General features: G+C 39.6%; 1 protein-coding gene across 2 annotated transcripts; it reads left to right on the top strand.

Annotated features, from left to right (window-relative positions):
• The first annotated feature begins 474 nt into the window (after positions 1–474).
• On the top strand, positions 475–21,020 carry syt9a (synaptotagmin IXa). Of its 2 annotated transcripts, XM_029428731.1 has the most exons (7): positions 475–1,120; positions 8,033–8,531; positions 8,938–9,493; positions 16,816–16,936; positions 17,036–17,207; positions 17,454–17,583; positions 19,338–21,020. In XM_029428731.1, exons 1-7 carry the CDS (start codon positions 973–975, stop codon positions 19,401–19,403), a joined length of 1,692 nt encoding a protein of 563 aa, XP_029284591.1. In that variant the 5' UTR covers positions 475–972; the 3' UTR covers positions 19,404–21,020. The 2 variants fall into 2 exon arrangements, with proteins under 2 accessions (XP_029284591.1, XP_029284592.1); XM_029428732.1 differs by lacking the exon at positions 19,338–21,020 and having other exon boundaries at positions 17,454–17,592.
• The last annotated feature ends 757 nt before the right edge of the window (positions 21,021–21,777 follow it).

Raw genomic sequence — 21,777 nt, 5'->3', positions numbered from 1 at the left:
TCTCTCTCTCTCTCTCTCTCTCTCTCTCTCTCTCTCTCTCTCCCTCTCTCTTTCTTCTGATTAGTTCAGGGTATGGCAAGACAAATTATGGATGTCATTGCAGATGAACCCATAGTTGCGGTTGTCTAAATTTCCCTCATGATGAATAAAGTATCTATCTATCTGTCTCGGGAACACGACGTGAAGAGCTCCCTGAAAAAATCATTTCTCTCGACTGGGGGGTGACAGCAATTCAACTGGTTTTAATGGTGCCGTTCCTTTAAGTTAATTTACACTTGCACATGCACCGTTTAATGTGCAGCTTTTACGTGATATCTTGCTTAATCAAAAAAACTAAACAGAGATTGATTTAACAAACGAAAGAAAATTCATGTCATCCTCTGATTGGCCACGTGCTGGCACGTAAAACCACACCAGGTCCGTCGAATAGCGGAGAAGTGATCGGCTTTTGCTACAGGTAGTGCTTCTCTCAAATCCAGTGTTTCTCCCTATAGTTCAACGCTGCTCAACTTTTCATGAGCGTGTTACCGCTTAAAGGCGTAAACATATTGGAAGAGAAGGGACCGCCTCGTGCAAAGATTCACTGTAGCGAGAGTCCGGCTCTGGAGCGCGCGCACATTTCAGCACCCTGGACAGCGCACGGCGCCGCAGTGGCGATTCGTGGATTCAACCGGTTGCTTTCAAACAGACAGGCAGTGTGTGAGGGGACCGTTTGATTTACATACAAACTATTTGTGTGGGAAACGCTTTCTTGCTTTTCTGGACCACTTGGACCAGTGTCTTTTTATTTGATTATTTCTAATACAGAGCGTCTTCGTCGACTCAATCGTGTGGGTAGGCGTGCCGCTGGATGCGTGGTATACTCCAGAAGCCGTGCTGAGTAGTGTGGGATTGGTGACTGTCAGGCGGGCAGAATAGTGTGGTGGTGGTAGTGCCTAAGCGACCCTCCATTTATAAGGATGCTGGTGGGAAATGCCTGGAGACAGAGATGACGAGATTTGTCAAAAGGCACTTGAACTCCTGTCAGATCTTTGCTCGAAGGGGGAAGTGCAGAACGAACACTGCTTGGATTTTATCTACTATTTCCGAGACCTTGCCAGGCCACGCTATACGGATTCAGGTGAGGCAACATTTGCACGCTTCATTCAACGGTTGCATTCAATTGAACTGAAGTGCACGAGCATGTGACTTCTTTCATTATACATTATTAGTACTTTAACAACCAGAACCCGTTGTTTGGAAATTAAATCAGCACCATTTCCCCTCACATTACTAATTAGCCTATTACATTTTTCTTAAAACGAAATACACTTGCATGACAACAGCCTCTCTTTTTCAGAGTCAAATTAAAAAAAGATCTACATTCACGCGAGGCTGACATTCTGCGAGTTTCAAATGGTGTGGTATAAATGTAGTTTATTCTTGACACAGACGGCAGAGATATCTCGTAGTCACAGAATGACTCCTCCCTGGATAAGTTGTGTTTGTACCTGCGCTCGCCGGTAGCAGTTACTTATCGTGGCACACATACTGTATCCTACTTCTTTGAAAGTTTATCACATATGTAAGTCTTAGTCTTATCTAAAGCATGAAGGCAACGTAAATGGGTGTACTGAACTTGAAATAGAACTGTATTTCAGAAAAGGACATATAGTTTTTGAAAACCAAAGCGACATTCAGTAACATGTGAAGAATTAACGTGACCACAGAGTCACGTTTCATCATAACTAACACCTTGTCGAACCATCCTCATCGGAATGGCATGCGTGCACGTGTGAGTGACGTGTGCAGAAGACAGAGAAAAGCCCTGATGATGAGATAATATGAAGGAGGGAGAAAGCCCAGAAACTGCAACATCACATACCTACTCTATTCATTCTGCTTCCATTAGTTTGCATTACCATTATTCATTATTCACCACATGATAGCCCTTTGTCAATTCCCACTCCCTTCCTGTTTCTGTCCCCCTCTACACCCCTTATCTTCAACCTTTCCCTCCTTACTTCCTCCTGATTCCCTCTAGTCTGTAATCTCCCAGCTCTCTCTCTCTCTCTCTCTCTCTCTCTCTCTCTCTCTCTCTCTCTCTCTCTCTCTCTCTCTCTCTCTCTCTCTCTCTCTCTCTCTCATTCCCATCCTTGTTCCATTATCCATTGCACTGACAGTTTGAAAAGTGGAATTGTTATAGCAGGTGCTGTAGTGGAGATAGCTATAAAGGATGACTTGCCTAAGGTTCAATTTCAGCTCAAGCTGACATGTGTTACCCTGCATGATAGTAGCACTCATTAAAGAAAGACAAAAGAAGCAGATAACAGTAGATAAAATATCAAAACTCCAACATCGTTTGACCCACAGTTCAGTATGGGATTCAATGCCTTTGTTAAGGATACTGCTCATGATCACTTATCTGTTTTTCACAAACATTATGGACATAAAACACAAAGTTGACGGGAAAACTTGAGAAACTCATACTTGTTGAAGTTAGTTTTAATGGAAATGTATTTGTGATCATCTTCTCAGATGTGTCTGGTAGCAGAAAGATGAGTGCTCAATTAACAAGCAAGTAATTGAGAATTGGGGGTGGTGAAGTTCTCAAACTGAGAGTTAAATGAGTAGATCAACACCACTCTCATCTCTTTACATCCGTTAAAATGAAGCTGGAGCCAGTAGCCGCTATATCTTGTCTTAGCACAAAGACTGGGAACCAGAGGAAACATCTAGCCTGGCTCTTGTCAAGTTGTGGTTTTACACAGGTTTTGTGCAGGATTATTTCTTGGACAGACTTTCTGGAATCTCTGCCGGTTGCCTGGCAACCTCACGGTGATGACAAGACTCTGTGAAGTCACTGCTCCTCGCCAAGATTTAGGCTGCATTCATGTCATATGAGACATGAACATTTGCTATCATACAACCATTTTGAGTTATCCAGTGAACGTTTACAACATGGAACGCAACATTAGTCCAGCACACAACCCCAGTAAAACCTCGTCTTGTCATTTTTACACTTTGGCTTAAACCAATGAGATTTAATGTGTTAATCTGTGAGTTTTAGATGTGCTTATTTTGTTACCATTGGACAAAACCAAGCTAGTGTTTTCCTCCTCGTTCTGGTCTTTATGCTGATGACTGGCTGCTGTTTATGGCTTCATACTTACTGTACAAAGCAAATGTGCACAACATTTAGTAATGCTTGCCAAAGCAGGATCCAAAGCACTGCTGTTTTTAATTGTAACCATCTAATTAGTTAGACACAGACCATGAGGTCAATGCAACTAACATTCTGTGAGTCTGGGAAAGAGCAGCAGTCAAGGCCTTGAGGACAACCAATCAGAACCACTCACATATGTAATATATGTTGTGTACTCAATGCACTTCAAGGAGGAAATAAAGACAATTTCAAAATCTGTATAAAGACAGTGTTTACTTACTGAAAGGTATATTTAAGGCAAATAACATTGCAGGAGGTAGAAGTTCATATATTGCTTCTTCAGCACTTGCTTGCCTCCTACACTATTGCACCTTTGAAGGTCCTGTGCTCTAAAATTGGTCCAGCCTCTTTGTTCTGATGCAATCTCTGAATCCTTCCAGATGTCTGTTGAGACTTCTCAACCAGGCAGCACTCTGCAGGCAGCCTGCCAAACTGACTGTGGGCTCAGTGTCCTCAGATGGCAAGTCCCTCAATTTCTCCACATTTGTCTCCCAAATCACACATACTCTGGTATTCACAGAATCTCAGAGCACAGAAAGAACAGTTTGTCCGAGTTCCTGTGGGAGGTCTCATGACAGCACCCCCACACACACACATATATACACACACACACACACACACACACACACACACACACACACACACACACACACACACACACACACACAGATCCACCCTGAATTAGGCAGGGTGTTTGGATTTGGAAGATAGGTAATTCAAAAGTATTACTGTAAAGTCTTTTGAGATTTGCTGTGACTGAAACCTAACAGTCTTTAAAGTGTGGTGTGACATTTTCTCATATACTTTCAACTAATATGCATGTTTTACAGCATTCCTTAGTAAATGTTTCAATTTTAGGTGTCAGCTCTACATCAGATGTGTAGCAGAGCTTGCCAGACATGATTCAGTTGCAATATGTTCTGTGATTTTAGATACTCTTTTTAGAACACATGTTTTTTTCTTGATGAGAAATCCTGTCTTTGTCATATAAATCAGATGAGGCATCAGCAACCATTCGAACCAGAAACACCACAGAAATTGTCTACAGCATAAGAGGAAGAAGATGGGATAAAAAAAAAGAAAGTGTAAATACTAAACGGCGTAATTCAAATCGTGACAGCCAGGATTTTCTATTGATATAGTGTCCAATAATTAGAAAAGGAACAAAGACAAGAGGATTAAATGCGATGGCTGTAATAAAAGCAATCTCAAGGCGCTACAATGTAGGACAACAACAACAACAACAACAACAACAACACAATTAAAGAAAGGTTTTTAGGCCATTTTTGAAGGAGCGGAGGTTGCGTGTGAAGGAGTTTCTTGAGGTAGGGAGGAGCATTTCCATGTATGCACTGATGGAGTAGGGAGATTTTGTATTCGATCCTGAATGCGACAGGAAGCCAGTGGAGGGAGTGGAGAATGGGTGTGACGTGATTATATTTTCGCACCCTCATCAGGATCCTAGCGGCGTTGTTCTGGATATATTAGAGCTTGTAAAGGCTCCCGCTTGGAATCCCGATGAGGAGAGCGTAACAGTAATCCAACCTTGAGGAGACAAAGGCGTGGACGAGTTGTTCAGCATCTGTCAGGGAGAGTGTGGGGCGGAGTTTTGCCATGTTCCTGAGGTGGTAGAAGGAGGTCTTGCACAGATATTTGATGTGGGTGTTAAAGGTCAGATGATGACTGTAGAAAATTATTCACTTTTAATATTATCTTATGTATATGTATCTATACTATTTTAATAATAATTGAAATGGAATAATCTTACCAACTAAGATATTACAAACGTTCATCAACATCGACATCAACATAACCAAATTGCTATATTACTGTAGGCAACTGTTGCATAGTCAGCATAGCACGGTGCTTAGCCAATAATAGACATGGTGAGGATGATACAGCAGACTCAAAAATGAAGATATGATTCAACACATGCAAATTCAAGTAAACATTGCAGCAGCTATAAAGGGATAGAAGATTCATCATCACAGAATTAGACACAGAATGGTAAGCAGAGACTTGTAGTGGACCAAACGAAGTGTCTGGAAATATACTGAATCCATAACCAACATATATACTACAACACTAACATGATGAAAGAGGTGGTTCAGCGGATGAATAGTGCATTAACCATTGATTGATGTGAAATATGATGTAACTTCCTCTACAAGGTTTGTCCTGAAAGCTTCAAACTATCTTCTCCCTAACAGTTATCAGTTGTTGCCGCGCAGTAGTTCACTCCTGCACATGCGCATTAACTTTATAATAAAACATAATTCAATTATCTAAGAATAGGCAAATATTTTATTTAGATTTGTTAGCATTAGTTAATATGTAACATAAGTAAGAACATTTTTACTAAATGTAACTATTACTTCTAAATGTGACAACAGTGATGCATTACTTAGCAATGTACACTTCTAACTTTGGTCATAAATGATCTAGTGAACATTTAAACTTGTGAACATGGACCTTAAGCTGTAGAGAAAGAATGTTTCGAGGTTGTCTTACTACAGTACTCACAAGCCTCGTTATGTTATTAAAGCTTGTTAAACTTCAGAACAATATTTGTTTTGCTAGGTATTATTTCACCACACTCTCATTATTTGTTAATTGCAAAGAAGCTGTCAGCTGTTTACCCTCCAGTGGACGCAGGTGAAAGATACAGTTTAAGATTGGATTGAATTAAGATGAAGACTCAAAGATAACAGAATTCAGTTGCAACGTTATCTTGTTGTTGTTGAGTGACTACAATAATCAGCACTTGACAATTTTTGACCTAATAAAAATCTCAAGCATGCGTACAGAGATTAAGAGGGCACAGTTTATAGAACGTGTACACTTTCGATAATTACATGTAAGTGAGTTAGGCTTAAAACAAGCTAATCTCAAAAATGCACTCTCTTTATTATAATGTGACCTATATGCTGACCTAAACTCTACTGATAAAGTCTATTAGCTGATATCAGTACTTCATGAGAAGACCTTTGTGGGCTGCTTTCTTTATCTTTAGAGGAAACTACAAGAGAACAAACAAAACATTCACTGCAACAAACATTATACAATATCTTAGAAATCATGTTTCACCACAAAACACATTGCTTATGACATTCCTTTGTATGTCACACTCCCACAACTCACAACATATTCTTATCATTGTTTTATCAGCTGGATACTTCATCTTTACCTTATTTTATAAGGATCGCATACACATGATTTTAAAGTCATTCATAGGAGGTATACTACGGAGTTACACCTCTCTAGGGTCTTGGGGTATTATCACTTAAATACTTTCCTACATATTTGGTTTAAATAACATCATGGTAAAAGGATAAAACATTATTATTATTACTACTTCAACACAGAACAGTGGGGTCTGTGGCACCCCAAACAATGAGGAAGTAGAGCAAGGGTTTAATGTTAACCATTCGGTACTCCCTCTATTTGCCATGATGATATACGTTCCTTTGATAAGTAAAACAAAAAGTTAACACAATTCATATTAATGCAATTAATTAATTGGACCTCAGCACTGTTGTGTTTCAGTTTCTATCATTTATCGTATCACAAAAAAGAATTCCTTCGGGAGAATCCACCCACTTCTTGAGAACAGAGATGATTCAGAAATCCCTCGATGACTTCTGTTGGTTCACACCACACCTGCTTTTCCATGGTGACTCGCAGACCCTGTGCAGGTGTAAACAAATGCAGCGCAGGAATATTCAGTGTCATGCTTTGAAACCATAAACTCTTACATGACAGACTAAGGCCTGGTTTGATACTCATGTAAAGCTTTTATACTCCCACGGCCACTGCTCCTGCATCTTTCTTGCCCACAAACATTAACATAAATGTCTGTGTATGATAGCTACCTTGGTATTTCTGTCTGGTTGAACTACAGAAGACTTGGAGGGTCTCGTTGGTAACACAGATAAATGACAACAACCTTCATTTTACCAAAATGTTATCTTTACACAGACATCTTAATGTTGCTGGTATGTGTTTTGTGTGATGACTGATTTACCAGAAGGGATAGAGAAAGTCTGTAGAACTCAAGAAATCAACTCTCGTCCAAGTTTGTAAAGTAAACAGGAAATGAATGTTGGTGTTTGACACGGTATTACTTTCTCTTCTGAATCTGACAACTTTATAGATTACTTCAACATGAATTTCTCTGTTTTGTGTCAATTATGTCTTAATGTCCTTTCTACTACAACTACGAGAAATGCAATAAGTCAGTGTTGATGCTGACAAGCTGACCTTCTTTAAATCATGTATATACATTATGTGAATAAAACAACCGTTCAATCGCTTCACAGTATAACAGTTTTTCAATGAGAACGTATGAACAGGCATTTACTGTTGCTTTTCTTTCAAAACACTATTCCCCCGCTGTTATCAGGGAAGGACTGGAAATTACAGCATGTGTTCAAATCCACTTGGGCGCAGATACGAGACTCCAGTGGATAATTAAATGAATGCAGTTAATCCTAATTAATCTTGTCGAGGATTCTTTGTCACAATAAAGAAAAGAAGAGAAGAAAAATCCAAAGAAACTTCACTAGTTTAATAAGAGAAAGAGAAATAAGGTTTTTTGTTGTTACACCACAGGTGAACATGAAACCATCCAACATATCACACCCTTGATTGTTATTGCTATAACACTATGATGAAATATTTCTTAAAAGGTTTCCACATTACTTAATATAAAAAAGTTGCTATGATGGTGATGATGAAGAGGTAAAGGTATAGCTTTGCAACAAAGCAGGAAGCAAATCGAATTCTCGGTCAGATCCTTATTCCCTGTCTCTCTTGTCATCTTCTCAGATATATCGGTGAGTCTGTTGTCGCTGGTCGTGACTGCCTGTGGCTTGGCCCTGTTTGGGGTCTCTCTATTTGTCTCCTGGAAGCTGTGCTGGATACCATGGAGGGAGCGTGCGCTCTCCCCCACCACCAAGGAGGCCCATGGGCACCACAACCCCACCATGAGCCCTCTGCCCTCGCTGCTCACACCCAGGCAGCCAGTTTACACAGCCGTGGACCCCCCGGCGCACGACCGCCGTGAGTCACACTGCCCCATCGCCAGAGAGCCGACTCCCGTGGCGTCTGTGGTGTCCGTGGAGGTTCCGGTGACTCCCGTATCACCACCACCTGTGGTCATGGCCACACCAGAGGCAGCTATGAAGATCAGTCACACATCTCCAGACATCCCACTGGACGCTCAGAATAAAACCCGGGAAAATGGGGTTCACACCAACCCTCGTATGCAGAGACAGACCAGTTCAGTGGAACCCCCACCCTCTGGTCCCTTTGCGTCTGAAATTGGGTCAGTATAGCTCTTACATTCATTGGTGTTTGAACTGATCAGTGATCATGGCTCTCAAGACCATTACCAACAACTACGATATGTTTAAGGTTAGGGAAATATTATTAAGGTTGGTTAATGTTAGCAAACTAAAACATTCAGTTTAGGTCAATAATATAGCAAATGTCAATTTCAGTTTTCGTGACAGGACATGAACTCTGGTCTCCAGCATGAGAGCTGGTCACACTACACACATCTTTACTCTCTGGTACATATAGGGCAAAGTAAACTTCCTGCATTGGCATGCAACGTTGGCACCTACTGTGAGGTGCAGAAACGTCCAGTACGGACTTAAATGTCTACATGCCTTTTCTGATTCAATCTGTTGATGTTATATGTCAATGTTTGTTGTGTTCTCTGCCCACAGACAAGGGACCATTCGCAGGCATATGAACCTGTCTAACCCAGACTTCAACGTGGCCCAGTTCCAGAGGCAGGACTCCCTCACTGGAATGGGGCTGGGCCTCGGTCGCCTCAAACCTGAGCTCTACAAACAGCGCTCCCTTGAGGGAGATGAAGGCAGTCGCAGAGGTGATGGCTGTGGGCGCCTCAACTTTATCCTCAAATTTGACTGCGACCAGGAACAGTTAATAGTTAAGATCCACAAAGCAGAGGACCTCCCAGCAAAGGACTTCTCTGGTACCTCTGACCCTTATGTTAAGATCTACCTGCTCCCTGATCGTCAGACCAAGCACCAGACCAAGGTGCACCGCAAGACACTGAACCCTGTGTTTGATGAGGTCTTCCTGTTTCCGGTGGAATACTCTGAGCTTCCAACACGTAAGCTGCACTTCAGTGTCTATGACTTCGATCGGTTTTCACGCCATGACATTATTGGCCAAGTGGTTGTGGACAACTTCCTGGATCTGGCAGATTTCCCCAGGGAGACCAAACTCTGTCGGGACATCCAGTACGTCTCCTCGGTGAGTCGGCACTTGTGTTCAAAACGATGTCATGTTCACTTAGATATGCCATCTTATATTTATCTTACTATTATTAGCACAAAAGGCCAAAGATGTTTTAAGAAGTCTGATAGATTTGCTGCAATTTTATTGAGAGCTACATATTTGGCTCACATTTGTGTCAGCACAGTCCGTTTCATACTGACAGTATGAAGTGTCAAATAAAGTCGACTGCTTGTTTAAATACACTGAGCTGTCAGCTCTGAATAAAGGAGAGAATAATTAGTTGTTAAGTAAGATCAATAGGCCTCACTTTGAAGAAAAGGATTTTTATTTCTCTCCCTGCTGGTGAGATAGTCTTGTAGCAGTGAGTAAAGTCTCTGTTCAATACCGCGCATAGTTCCCTCCTGCAGCATTTTACAGACTAACCACCGCCCCATTTTTTTTAAACATGTGTAAATTAAATCTAGGGCTATACTGATTAATTGTGATTTAAAGCCCCATAAAGATTTGTCAATTTGACCTTAGTGACTGTGTGTGATTGTTGTTCTTGCACATCTATCTTTATGAGGACCCAGTGGATTTTTAGACCTAGGTAGTGAAGACATTTCTGCAACGTGAGGACATTTTGGGACTAGGTACTGCATTATGTCAGTTAGGCTCCTAACAAGTATAGAAGAACGTGTGTGTGTGTGTGTGTGTGTGTGTGTATGACTGATATAGTGACCAGGATTTTCCTGTTCCTAATTGTTTCTGGATTGCTTGGGTTGTGTGTGTGTAAAAACGTTAGTATGAGGTCACCAGTGCCACCATCACTATGCTTTTGTCATTGTCCACAAAGTCAGATCTTTCTGTCTTTATGTTTTTGATTTTTTTCCTGTTTTTAATGCTTTGTGAAGCTGAAACACATCTGACAAATCTATTGTGTCATAGACAATATATATATATATATACACATAGTCGATATTTATGCTTCCAGTGATTGCATTATTGACATACATCTCAGTGTGTGATCTTATCCAGCTGTAATGTGCAATTGATCCCGTTCTTCATGGCATGCTTAAGTGGCATTAATAAGACTCCATTGATTGCTGAAGACAATTCATTTCATCTTAGGGAGGTCAATGAAGCAAGATCAATGAGGCGCAGGTGTTGTGTTGTGGTGGGTTAGATATCCGCAGCTCAGACCCTCAGTTATATCGCTTTAGATAACATTTTCCTCGCCAAAGTAATTGCTCAGATCTTGGTTGAAACATGGCAACACTGCTATAAATAGATTCAGCAAGGGAAGAAACACAGTCAGCCAGTCTGTAAACTGTAATGAATATTTGCAATAGACAGTTTAGATCATAATTCCCCTTTGTTTTCTCTTCTAAATAAGTTTGACTAATATGTGGGGTTTGTTTTAAACCGGTCGGACTTCTCGGGTTTCTTGTCGGGCCCTTTTAAATCTATTTTAGCAATTTAAAATGATTAAGAAATAGGTACAATGGCTTTTGTAGGTACAATGTTTTCATAACAGATAGAACCGATGTCCCTAGCCCAGAAAAGAAAACCCAAGTTGTAATAGAACGTATTATAGTATACAATGATTTTTAGCCAATTTATCAAAACACTAAATTAAGTCTACAGTATATAAAGTAACATGGACTATATTACTGAGCAGCTGTGTGTATTTGTCTCTTGTGTGTCTAATAAGCAAAGCATCCTCTACTTCCCCTGATATCAATGTTTGTCTGTCGCCGCATATGCAAAAGAGCGGTCTGCACTGCAGCCATTTCAGTTTAATAAGCTTTGTACGTCAGTAACGTGAATTTGTGTGCCGGTCCACGTGTCAATCCCGGCAAAATATAATCAGCGTAATAATGTGATGTGTGTAATTTAACTGGGAAAAGAAACCTGTTAAAACTTGTTAATGTGTTTTCTGCTTTGGTGTCTCACACAGTGTAAGAGAGCTGCATCATTGAATTTTCATATTCATTTTTATTCATTAAGAATAACCGCTCCACTCTGAATCTATATTTATATTTAAATACATACTGAGGGCGCCATGGTAGCTCACCTGGTAGAGCAGGTGCCCGTGTACTATGGCTGAGCCCGTACCACAGCGACCCACAATTAGATCTGACCTGCGGCCTTTTGCTGCATGTCATCCCCTCTCTCTCTCCCCCTTTCCTATCCGCAGCTGTCCTATCAAATAAAGGTGAAAGAGCCACAAAATAATCTTTAAAAAGAAAGAATACATCAGAAATGCATCTGTTGAACGTGTTTTAACAGTGGTGAATTTGTGTTGCAGCTGTATAACACCTCAAATTGCCTATCTGAGCATATCTTGCAAAACTTATTCCCATATTGCCATAATAATAAAAAAATCAATGATATGCTAAAAATGTTTTACCAAAAAGAGCAGATCATATACTACAAAACATCAGCATAATCTGAATGTGAACGTCTCACATTCAGATTATGCTGAAAATGTACGAATGCATATTTTTTTATACGTAGATATTCTGTGGGGTTGAGTTAAGCACTACTTGACTATTCAAATTCTAATGTGATCATGGAGTTAAACACTGGAGTTGAGTCATACAGTTTCAAAATCACAGTTACATGCAATAAAACCTGATTACCTATACTAAACCTCGCAATAATCTGAAATCAAATTTAGCTCGGGGGTCATGAAAATAACTAGCCCGAGGAAAGTTTTGTTCCCTCATTTAATTTGGTCTTGCCAACCAGCCTGTATAAGTGCTATACAGTAGAGTATAATAAACGTTACATTATAATGCAAGTGAATGCTCTGGATAATATCAACATTGGCGTGCCTCTGCCCAAATGTAAGGGGAGAACTCCTTACAGTCCTGAAATAAACAATATCTAAGGAAGCTCAGAGAAAGCAGGCAGCTGCAAGGCAGCCACAGATAATGGCAGAGGCCTGACAAGAAGCAATACAGGAGTGGTCTGTCAGGCAGGTGGTTATGAAGAACCATACAGCCAGGTAGAAATAGTTTGGGTTGCTCGGCAATGCCAGAAGGTTTGTGAATATTTGTTTTTGAACATCATTCATTTACAGTTTATGAATTTTTGCACCTTGAATTACACTATCAATTACTTCTATAATCATATACATTTATTGTTACTATTGTGGTTTCTCTGGTTGCAAAAGTAAGCGAGGAAAAAGGTTACAGAAGAAGAGTGAGGTGACTCATCTGGTGTAAAAGCTTAGGCACAGAGGCATATGAAATAATGCCATTCTGATCATCTTGATTTCTACAAAATGATTACTAATGTTGTAAAATGTTACTTTTTTGTTTGGTTAAGGTCTCTCCATACAATCTACTATCCATGGTAAAGGAATAGTAATCAGTTACTGTTACCTTTTTATTGAAATGTGGCCTGATGTTTCTATAGTTATTTTTAAATGTATGTAACTTTAGTCTTAAACTCGTACACACACACACACACACACACACACACACACACACACACACACACACACACACACACACACACACACACACACATTGTATCCTCCTGCTTCTCTCAGCTGCTATATCTGTGCGACCGGTGAATGCTAAAAGTAAAGGCAGGTTACATGGATCCATCCAACAGTCTTTGCTTGACCAAACTAACAGCAGTGAATTGTACATGTGGGCCATGTCAGCCCTTCACACAGTACGAGCCATATATATAGATATATATATACGACTGTCATAAATACACATGGCATCACAGTCAGCAGCTGTGTCCCACTTTCATGATACATACAAACTCTAACTGGGTTTTGAGTTCATAAAAGTGACACAAATAAGTAGTAGTGTATATAAATAGTAGATGTGGTTATGGAAAGTATATTCACTTGATATTGTGTGGTGTTGATGGACACTATGGCCTTATATTACAGTGCACATAGGAAGGTGAAGAGGTACTCACAATTAGAGACAATTTTTACTTTAGGAACAGTAAGTTAAATTAGGTGCAGCTGTTGTAATTTGATTGATGTTTATTGACACTTGTCTTGTGTCATTTCCTCGACTCAATTCAACTCAACTTTATTTACACGGTTATTTAAACAGAACACGGACAAGCAAAAGTAAAAAACTATTAAAAAAATCGTGATCATGACAAAATAGCTGTACAAATGGAGAAAGTACATTAGTTTCTTGTAAAGAAACTGCCAAAACATCAAACTTTTCTTCTGTATTGTGTTAGTTTGTAGTGTTACTGTTAAACATGTGATGGGAGCATCAGCAGCTTGATGAGCAGCAGGGTGACACGTTTAGAGTGATCTCCCCGTGCTTGTAATTCTAGGGTCACAATGTGCAACCGTTCTGTTTCTCTCAGACTTTAGCCTCTAATGAGCTCTATGAGTTCACAGGGGCAAAGCCCACCAGCTTTACACAAGCTTGACAGATTCACAGCCACATAAAGGGTCATGCAGAAGTGGGTGACTGCTTGGCCATTCCAGCACCCGCAGCAATGTGTCTGGAAAGGTAGAGAGCCATGCTCAAATGCAATCTATTTGACCTCTCATGAAGCAAAAACAAGCAACAACACTCCCCCCCCCTTATAAAGAGGGCGATGACCTCACTCTTTTATGTTCATGTCTGACTGCAGGGAAGTCATGATCCTGAACCGTGTGCCGTTAGTGCCGCGGGGAATGGCCGGACTTGCACAGAGATGGAAAGTTACGCTGAGAAAATGACAGAAAGAAACTTGAGGGCAGAATTGACACTGCCAAAGATATTGATATTTCTGTGTAAATTCTCCACTTCTGATCGTTTTGTAGTGCAGTGCTGCCACTTCTGCCCTTCATTATTGATTGTTAATCAATGCTACCCAATTGGAATAGAATGGTATGTGACAGGTGGCGTTAGGGACCAGAGATTCACAGTATCTGGAGCGCTCCATTTTCACACTCCTCAGGGTTTTTTTTGCTTTCACACTACTCGGCTCATGCACACACACAAACATACAGTACACGCACACTCACACACACCCACACACACACACACACACACACACACACACACAAACAAACATACAGTACACGCACACTCACACACACACACACACACACACACACACAAACATACAGTACACGCACACTCACACACACCCACACACACACACACACACACACAAATACACACTCTTACACTTACACAAATGCTTGTTCTCTGGCATTTGCACACGTGCCCCACACATACGCTTATAAACAAGCTAAGATAATCGTGTTTGGACATGAGTACAGAAGTAGGACAGTTAGTATTCATTGCAGAGAGCATTTGGCACAATCACCACGGAGATGCATTGAGTTAACTGATAGGAATGATAGGATTATTATGTCATGATTGCCAGATTGATTCATATGGTTTGTTTCATTGCCAGATTTGGCTTGTTTAGCTCTGTAATGGAAACAGATTGATGGAAGACTATGTTTTTTTACCCTTTTGAAAAGGACAACAGCAATAAAAAACAAAAGCTCGACAGTGTATTACTGTTATTATTATGTGGCTTATTTCTTTTTTCTTTGGTTTGATTTTTCATTTGATTAATGGTTTTGGCTTTCAATGTGCTAGGACATAATCAAGTGCAGCATGTGCACATTGTGAAATTAGGGATGTAGCCTGATTATCAGAGACTTGCACGGTATTAAATGCCATTTGCTGCCTAATCGCTCTCTTCCCACCTGTATCTGGAGTGTACAAAGACCATGGACCATGAAGCGTGTAAAGCCCACAGCATCCTTCTGGGATGTGGAATGCATTTCCTGGAGGGATTGTCAGTTAATCCATCATGCAAATTAAAACGGCTTATATACCACAGCCTTCTTGAATACTCGATCCTGATTGTAACAAAAGACCCACTTTAAGATACACGGCGATTTAGATCTCAAGAGGGGAACTTTCTTTTTCTTTCTCTGCCGCCTGTTTCTCCCTCGCTTTCTCTTTCTCTTTCTCACACTCACTCACACACACTCACAGATAAAACTAGTATCATATCACAGAAAAGGACATTCATGATTAGCAATGCTGACAAATAGAAAGAGCTGCCGAAAAAAGAAGAAGAAAAAAGAGTGAGTGAGAAGCAGTGAAAGAGAGAAAGAAAGAGGACATCAAATGTAATCTATTTTTTTATCCTGACCTACTTTCATATTGAAATGATTTAATTAAACTTCCTCAGACACTGCTGAGCCAAAACACTTATATATTATTATGCATAATATTGCACTGTATCTCATACTATGCAATGGGTATTATTTGTAAAAAGATTTAAACAGCACTTTATGTTTTAAACTAACTAACCACCAATTTAGATTGGGCTTCTATTACAGCAGTATATCAATGATCGCTTTTTGTAATATGAGATCAATTAACCAATAGTGTGTGAGACACTTATCTAAGCATGACATGAAAGGCCACAAGCCATTGATATCCAATAGACCTGTGTCTCTTAATAAGTGGACAACAATTACTTTTCTGGTGATCAACCACAGTTGATCACAGTTGTAGCACTTTGGCTAACAAACACCTGCCTATACTGTTATTAAGCATCTTTGAGTTACTAGAACAGTCTAATGTATTATTATTATTATTATTATTATTATTACAGCGCAAGCAGAGTAAATTGCAAAGTGTGTGTAACAAAGGAAACTTGGCATAGCATACAAGAATGAATATTTCAAAAAGGGGAACAATTGAGGCTAATTTCAATCTGCCTTCATTAACCAATATAGATTTGATAAATAAGAAGCCATTATCTCATTATCTCTTAAGGGAGCAGCTCTGAGCAGCGATGTGACACCATAGATTGGTATTTCTCAGGTTTTATGTTCACACGCTGATTGAAGTCACTTTTTAGAATGATTGCGCTGAAAGTTAATAGCAGATGACACCTGATTAAAAATACCAACACAATCACGAACCAGTACATCGGCAAGAGATTCTACCGTAGGAGGAGTTACCAGACACCAGACACGTTTGGTGGAGTTATTTTAAGAGCAAGTGATAAGTAAGCTTCTGCCTTTCTGCACCTCAACAGAAGCCTCCATGTCGGGTGTAAAGTGGGAGGCTTTTATTTGAGCAATGTGACGGAAGAGAGTTTCAATTCTGTAACCAAACGTCAGATGCTATTAGTCTTCACCTTCGGCTAGTGCACGGAAATGAAAAGCAGCAGTATTACAAATAACGTCATTCATATCATTTAACCAGTGACCTTTGAGTTGCTTTCATCAATACAACAGCAATTACAAGTTTGCATGATACAAATGAGTAATATATATTATCAGTATCAAAGACAAAGCTTATGGTAGAGTAAATGTGTCGTGTGTTATCTTTCAGGATAATGTGGACCTCGGGGATCTGATGTTTTCGCTCTGTTACTTGCCAACTGCGGGGAGATTGACCATTACCATGATAAAGGCTCGCAATCTCAAAGCCATGGATATCACTGGTGCATCTGGTAATTACAAACTGATACTGTCTATAACTACAGAGTCTCACTTGTATCCTGAATACAAATAAATGTCTTCCCGTTCTTTTTCCTCTCACTTTCTCACAGATCCATACGTGAAGGTTTCACTAATGTGTGACGGTCGCAGACTGAAGAAGAGGAAGACGTCGACGAAGAGGAACACTTTGAATCCAGTCTATAATGAGGCCATTGTCTTTGATGTCCCTCCAGAAAATATAGAGCAGATCAGCCTTTTGATTGCAGTGATGGACTATGACCGGTTAGAAACTTTTATAAGGCTTTACATAAGTCATACAGTATTTTGCACTTCATATGCATGAGTCATTTTAATTCATACTTTCTGCAGGACAAAAAGCATGAAATGTTTTTACAATGCAGAGCAATTATTTTCCAAACTTTCCAGAATCATATAAATAGTTTGCCATTTCCAGTTTTCACACTCAAGATATGATTTCTCTTTAACATGATCACATGTTTTTCCTCTCTTTCCCTCCTGCACCTACAGTGTAGGCCATAATGAGGTCATTGGTATTTGTCGAGTTGGCAACGATGCAGACACCTTGGGTCGAGCCCACTGGAGTGAAATGCTCACATGTCCTCGAAAACCTGTCGCCCACTGGCATCCTATCGTTGAGGTGAGATGACTTTACTGTGATGGGATGTGTTTTTTCATGCATACACTATATACTAACACTGTCAAAACTGCTCTTACATACAGTATGTAGGTGTCAGCCCTCAGGCGGGAACATGCTGTTACCAACCAAACATTAGAAGCTGATTTTGTTACAAAAAGCAAAGTGCATGTAAAATGTAGATTTCCAGGAGACAATAAGATAAAGCCTTATCTCAGTGGTGAAAATGCAGCAGTAGTAGTAAAGGGATTCATTGGAGGAAACTAAAATGTATATGTACAATATATAATAGTATGCTGCCAACACGTTTGGCACATTGCATGGTAAAAAAAATGACAGTGAAGGAAATAGAAGATTGTGAGCAACACAAATAGCTGTTGAGGCCTGCTGGATGAAAACGTGCAGCAAGAGTAAATGAATAAGTGATAATAGCTTATCACTGCGCTGTCATTCATACGCAGGGGGCTCATTAGTATTCACTGATAAAGAAGTGTGCTGTTACAATGATGCTGTGAAAATATTTTTTGTCAGCAGTAATAGGAATATGTCTGCAAGCTACTGAACATCGAAGTAAAAAGTAAAAAAAAAGAAAAGAAAATCTTCCTTTTGGGATAGAAGCCATTTGTTTTTATCGACAGAGTTGATAAAGTAGGCTGGAAACCCAGAAACATTATATACATAACTTAACATCAGTGAATAGAAAGTGGTATCGTCCAAAAACGAGTACATGAAAGTACATTTTTGGATCTGATGGCAGAAACATCTTGCAAAGGTTACCATGGAGATCCACATTACCTAGTGTAAAGATACTTTGAGTCCCTACACTGGACAGATCCCTTGTCTTTGAGAGTGTGCCACTTCTCTAATTCTTAGTCTTTATCTTCTTTCTTTTTTTAGACAATAGATACATCTCTGACGTGATTCAGCCCCCGGCATGTAGGGGTACAAGTGGTTTCTGACAAAAGCTCTCAGTGGGAAGTTCACGTTTTTAATATGTGGTGAACAAAATAAAAGGCAATTACCCAAATATCTACTTGAGTAGAATTGCAGAAAAGTGGATGAGGCAGAGAACTAAGATGTATTCTGAAAAGCGGAGAAGTCCCACTGAGACGTTGAGTGATAGTATCTCGGACCTGTTCGCTAAATAAAAATGTCTTTATTTTGTGCACATCAAAGGGTCTGCATCTTGCAAAAAAACACAAAGAGACAGTGAGAGTCAGAGAAAACAGGAAATTGAGCTTGTTATGTTTCTTTTAGGGCTATTAGAGTATGTACTTTGAAATCTTCATTGGGGCCTCAAGAAACCCCATTTATTATTTACTTCCTCCCAATTCATTTCAGTCAAAGTTGTTCAAACGTCCCTCATCCTCACGCCACTCCAGAAACTGTAACGCACTGTAAAGCCTTTACATGCCGACATGTTTCAAAGGCTTTTTACATGTTTGTTTGCCAAGTAAGCCACTTTGTCTGTAAAAGATTGTATCTTTTTTGCTTACAGTTGGCAACAGTACCAAAGTCTTTTTCAACAAAATTGAGTGAATCACATGAATAAAACGAGAGACATTCACAGTTTGTTTTTCTGCCCAATTCATATCTCTGTAGGTGGTTAGGACATTTGTTTTGAGGTTCCAAGATGATAATTTGGCTCTGGTTTTATTTGATATGACAGTACATCTGTTTATATGACTGTGTGAGCGAGCATGCATCACACAGCTCCAACTGCTGTTACATTTCTTGTGCTTGATTTTTCTTTGCAGTACCAGGGGACCACAGGTAGCCAGGGAGGATCCTGTAATTCTCTGAAGACGCCTCCTTCTCCGTAGCCTGGAGCAACACTTCAAATAAGAGCACCAATCAACCTGAAGCCTTGGCTGTTGCCTTCGGATGGTCGTGCTGCTGAGTGCTGCACACATATGGTCCTAAAAGAAGAGAACGCAGACATCGATAAACTACTGTGGAAAATAGAGGGACACAAACTGTCTTGAGCTCTGCTCAGTCGGATCAGTCGCATGTTGAATGGCCGCAAAAGATGGATGTTTTTATTTTATTTTATAATGTTCCATAATAAAAACAACAGGCATGTACAGACATTTTAGGTCTGTGCTATTCCTGGGTTTATACAGTAGTTACTGTTTTTTACATGGTCGTGTTACTTGTTTTAATGAGGTGAATTTCATTTGCACTCAACCAGTTGAACTGCCATACTGTTTTATAATTTGGTGGTGAATTGGTGCATGAGGTCATGGTTTGGTGGGATATCTTCTACTTGTTTGTTTGTTTCTGTTTCTATTTTTGGGAATACGATGTGTTGTTCTGTCAGTTGACGTGCAGTGATGGTTGATTTCTAGACAAAGTATCTGTGAGGAAAATATGTTAAATGTTACCAATTAATATTATTCCATTAAGAAAAAAAAACATTTTTGATCTCTACCAGTATAGTTTTTATTGTGGAATAATTTTTTCTTCATTTCAGGAAATAAAAGAAATAATAAAAAAAAAACACTTTAGATTGACATGGTGGAGAACTAGACAATCTGTGACACAATAAAATATATATACAATATATAAAGATTTTGAATTATATTGTTAAAGTTGTAATTTATTTTGTAGCATGTCAATTCTATTACTGTGTGAGTACTATTATAAGTGCAATCCATAAAAAGACAGCCAAGTGGATTTCTGAAACAGGCGAGAACGACTGTTTGTGTGAGCAGATTACGAATGCCTGGAGGCACAGCTCTGAAACTAACCTTTGCCAAATTAGCATCTACTTAAAAGCAGTTTGGTGGGAAATAAATGGAAATACCTTAACACATTTACAATGGTTTTCCTTGCAGTAAACAATCCATTTAATTTTAAACTATGCACTGGATTAGAAGCATGCACATGTGTTTCTACTAATTTGGCAGGTTGTGGGTGAGCAGTAAACTGTGGGATTTAAAATGGCCCCTTCACAAACTGCTGTATGGGTACAGAGTGTGGCTCTGTTTTGCACGTCAACAGGAAGTGAATGTAAATTTGATATAATCTTGTTGCATCCAGGAAACATTAGTAGCAGATACTTGCAGACACTTCTTTCTCATTTTTAAGATGTGCCTATCTATGGATGTTACATTTAGGCTTCTGCTGTTACATTTGCCTTTTTGTGTTGATGAGAGGCCAGCCCTGGTAGTGAGGGGAAGTTACAATAAAATGTTGTAACTGCAATAAAATGTCTATCATTGATTATTACATGCACAGAATATATCCTTCAGGCCAAACATTACAGAGTATGCTGTTTTAATGGATAAGTCAAAGCTCCAGTAAGCACAGTCTTCAGAGAAATTGTATTTTCAAAACAATCAGAAGGTAGAGACTTTAAAACGCTGGAAAACATTTACCACTTTCATTGACTTTTTAATCATTTTTTTTGCAGCATAAAAGAAAATATGTTCATTGCTTTCAAATTGTGGTAGACAATTTTGTTCTTATGAGAGAACTTAAGAAAACATTACATTACATGAAATTGACTTTTTTCATCAGCTTTGTGGCAACACAGTGTAAAACGGACATTAAGAATACATAAAATACAATATGAGGCAGCTCAGATACATAAAATTACATTTTCAAAAGCGGCAGTGCTCATGGATTGTATGTGTGTGCGTGTGTGTGTGTGTGTGTGTGTGTGTGTGTGTGTGTGTGTGTGTGCGTGTGCGTGTGTGTGGGGCGTGGAAGGAATTATTTCTATGTTTAGGATGGCCACAGCAACTACCAACTACTTTTTGTACCCATCTTTCCTGACCACTGGGACCTTAAGTGTCCTGCCATCTGGCAGCAGCTGGAACGATGAGTGAAGTGGGGGGGGGTCATTATGGACCTGGGTTGCTTTTTTGGTTTTGGCCCGGTAGGTTCTGGAGCTGCAATTGTTTGTGTCCAATGATATTGCTGGCCTTGTTATCCACCTGCGTCAGCTTGTTCCTGTAACTAACTGAGAGGTCTCCATACCAGAAGATGATGTTATAAGTGAGAACACTCTCCGTGAGTCACCTGTAATAATAATGATAATCATAATAATAATATGTTGAATGTAGGTTAAACCAATTCTTCAGGAATCAGGACAATATTTTCCTTTTGGTTTTGTTGCATACAGTCATACAGACTCAGTAAAAAGACCTAGTTAAACAATGAAAGACTAATACAATATTTAGATGTACAGAG

The sequence above is a fragment of the Cottoperca gobio genome, chromosome 3, assembly GCF_900634415.1.
Source record: "Cottoperca gobio chromosome 3, fCotGob3.1, whole genome shotgun sequence".
In the NCBI taxonomy this organism is placed as follows: domain Eukaryota; kingdom Metazoa; phylum Chordata; class Actinopteri; order Perciformes; family Bovichtidae; genus Cottoperca; species Cottoperca gobio.
The sequence above is the reverse complement of the archived record's forward strand: the minus strand, read 5'-3'. Positions and strand labels throughout refer to the sequence as shown.

Excerpts from the sequence above, each read along its gene's own strand:
- syt9a (XM_029428731.1), top strand. The coding sequence starts at position 973 with ATGCCTGGAGACAGAGATGACGAGATTTGTCAAAAGGCACTTGAACTC. Across the intron at positions 9,494-16,815 it reads ACATCCAGTACGTCTCCTCG|GATAATGTGGACCTCGGGGA; the intron begins GTGAGTCGGCAC and ends GTTATCTTTCAG. Across the intron at positions 16,937-17,035 it reads GGATATCACTGGTGCATCTG|ATCCATACGTGAAGGTTTCA; the intron begins GTAATTACAAAC and ends ACTTTCTCACAG.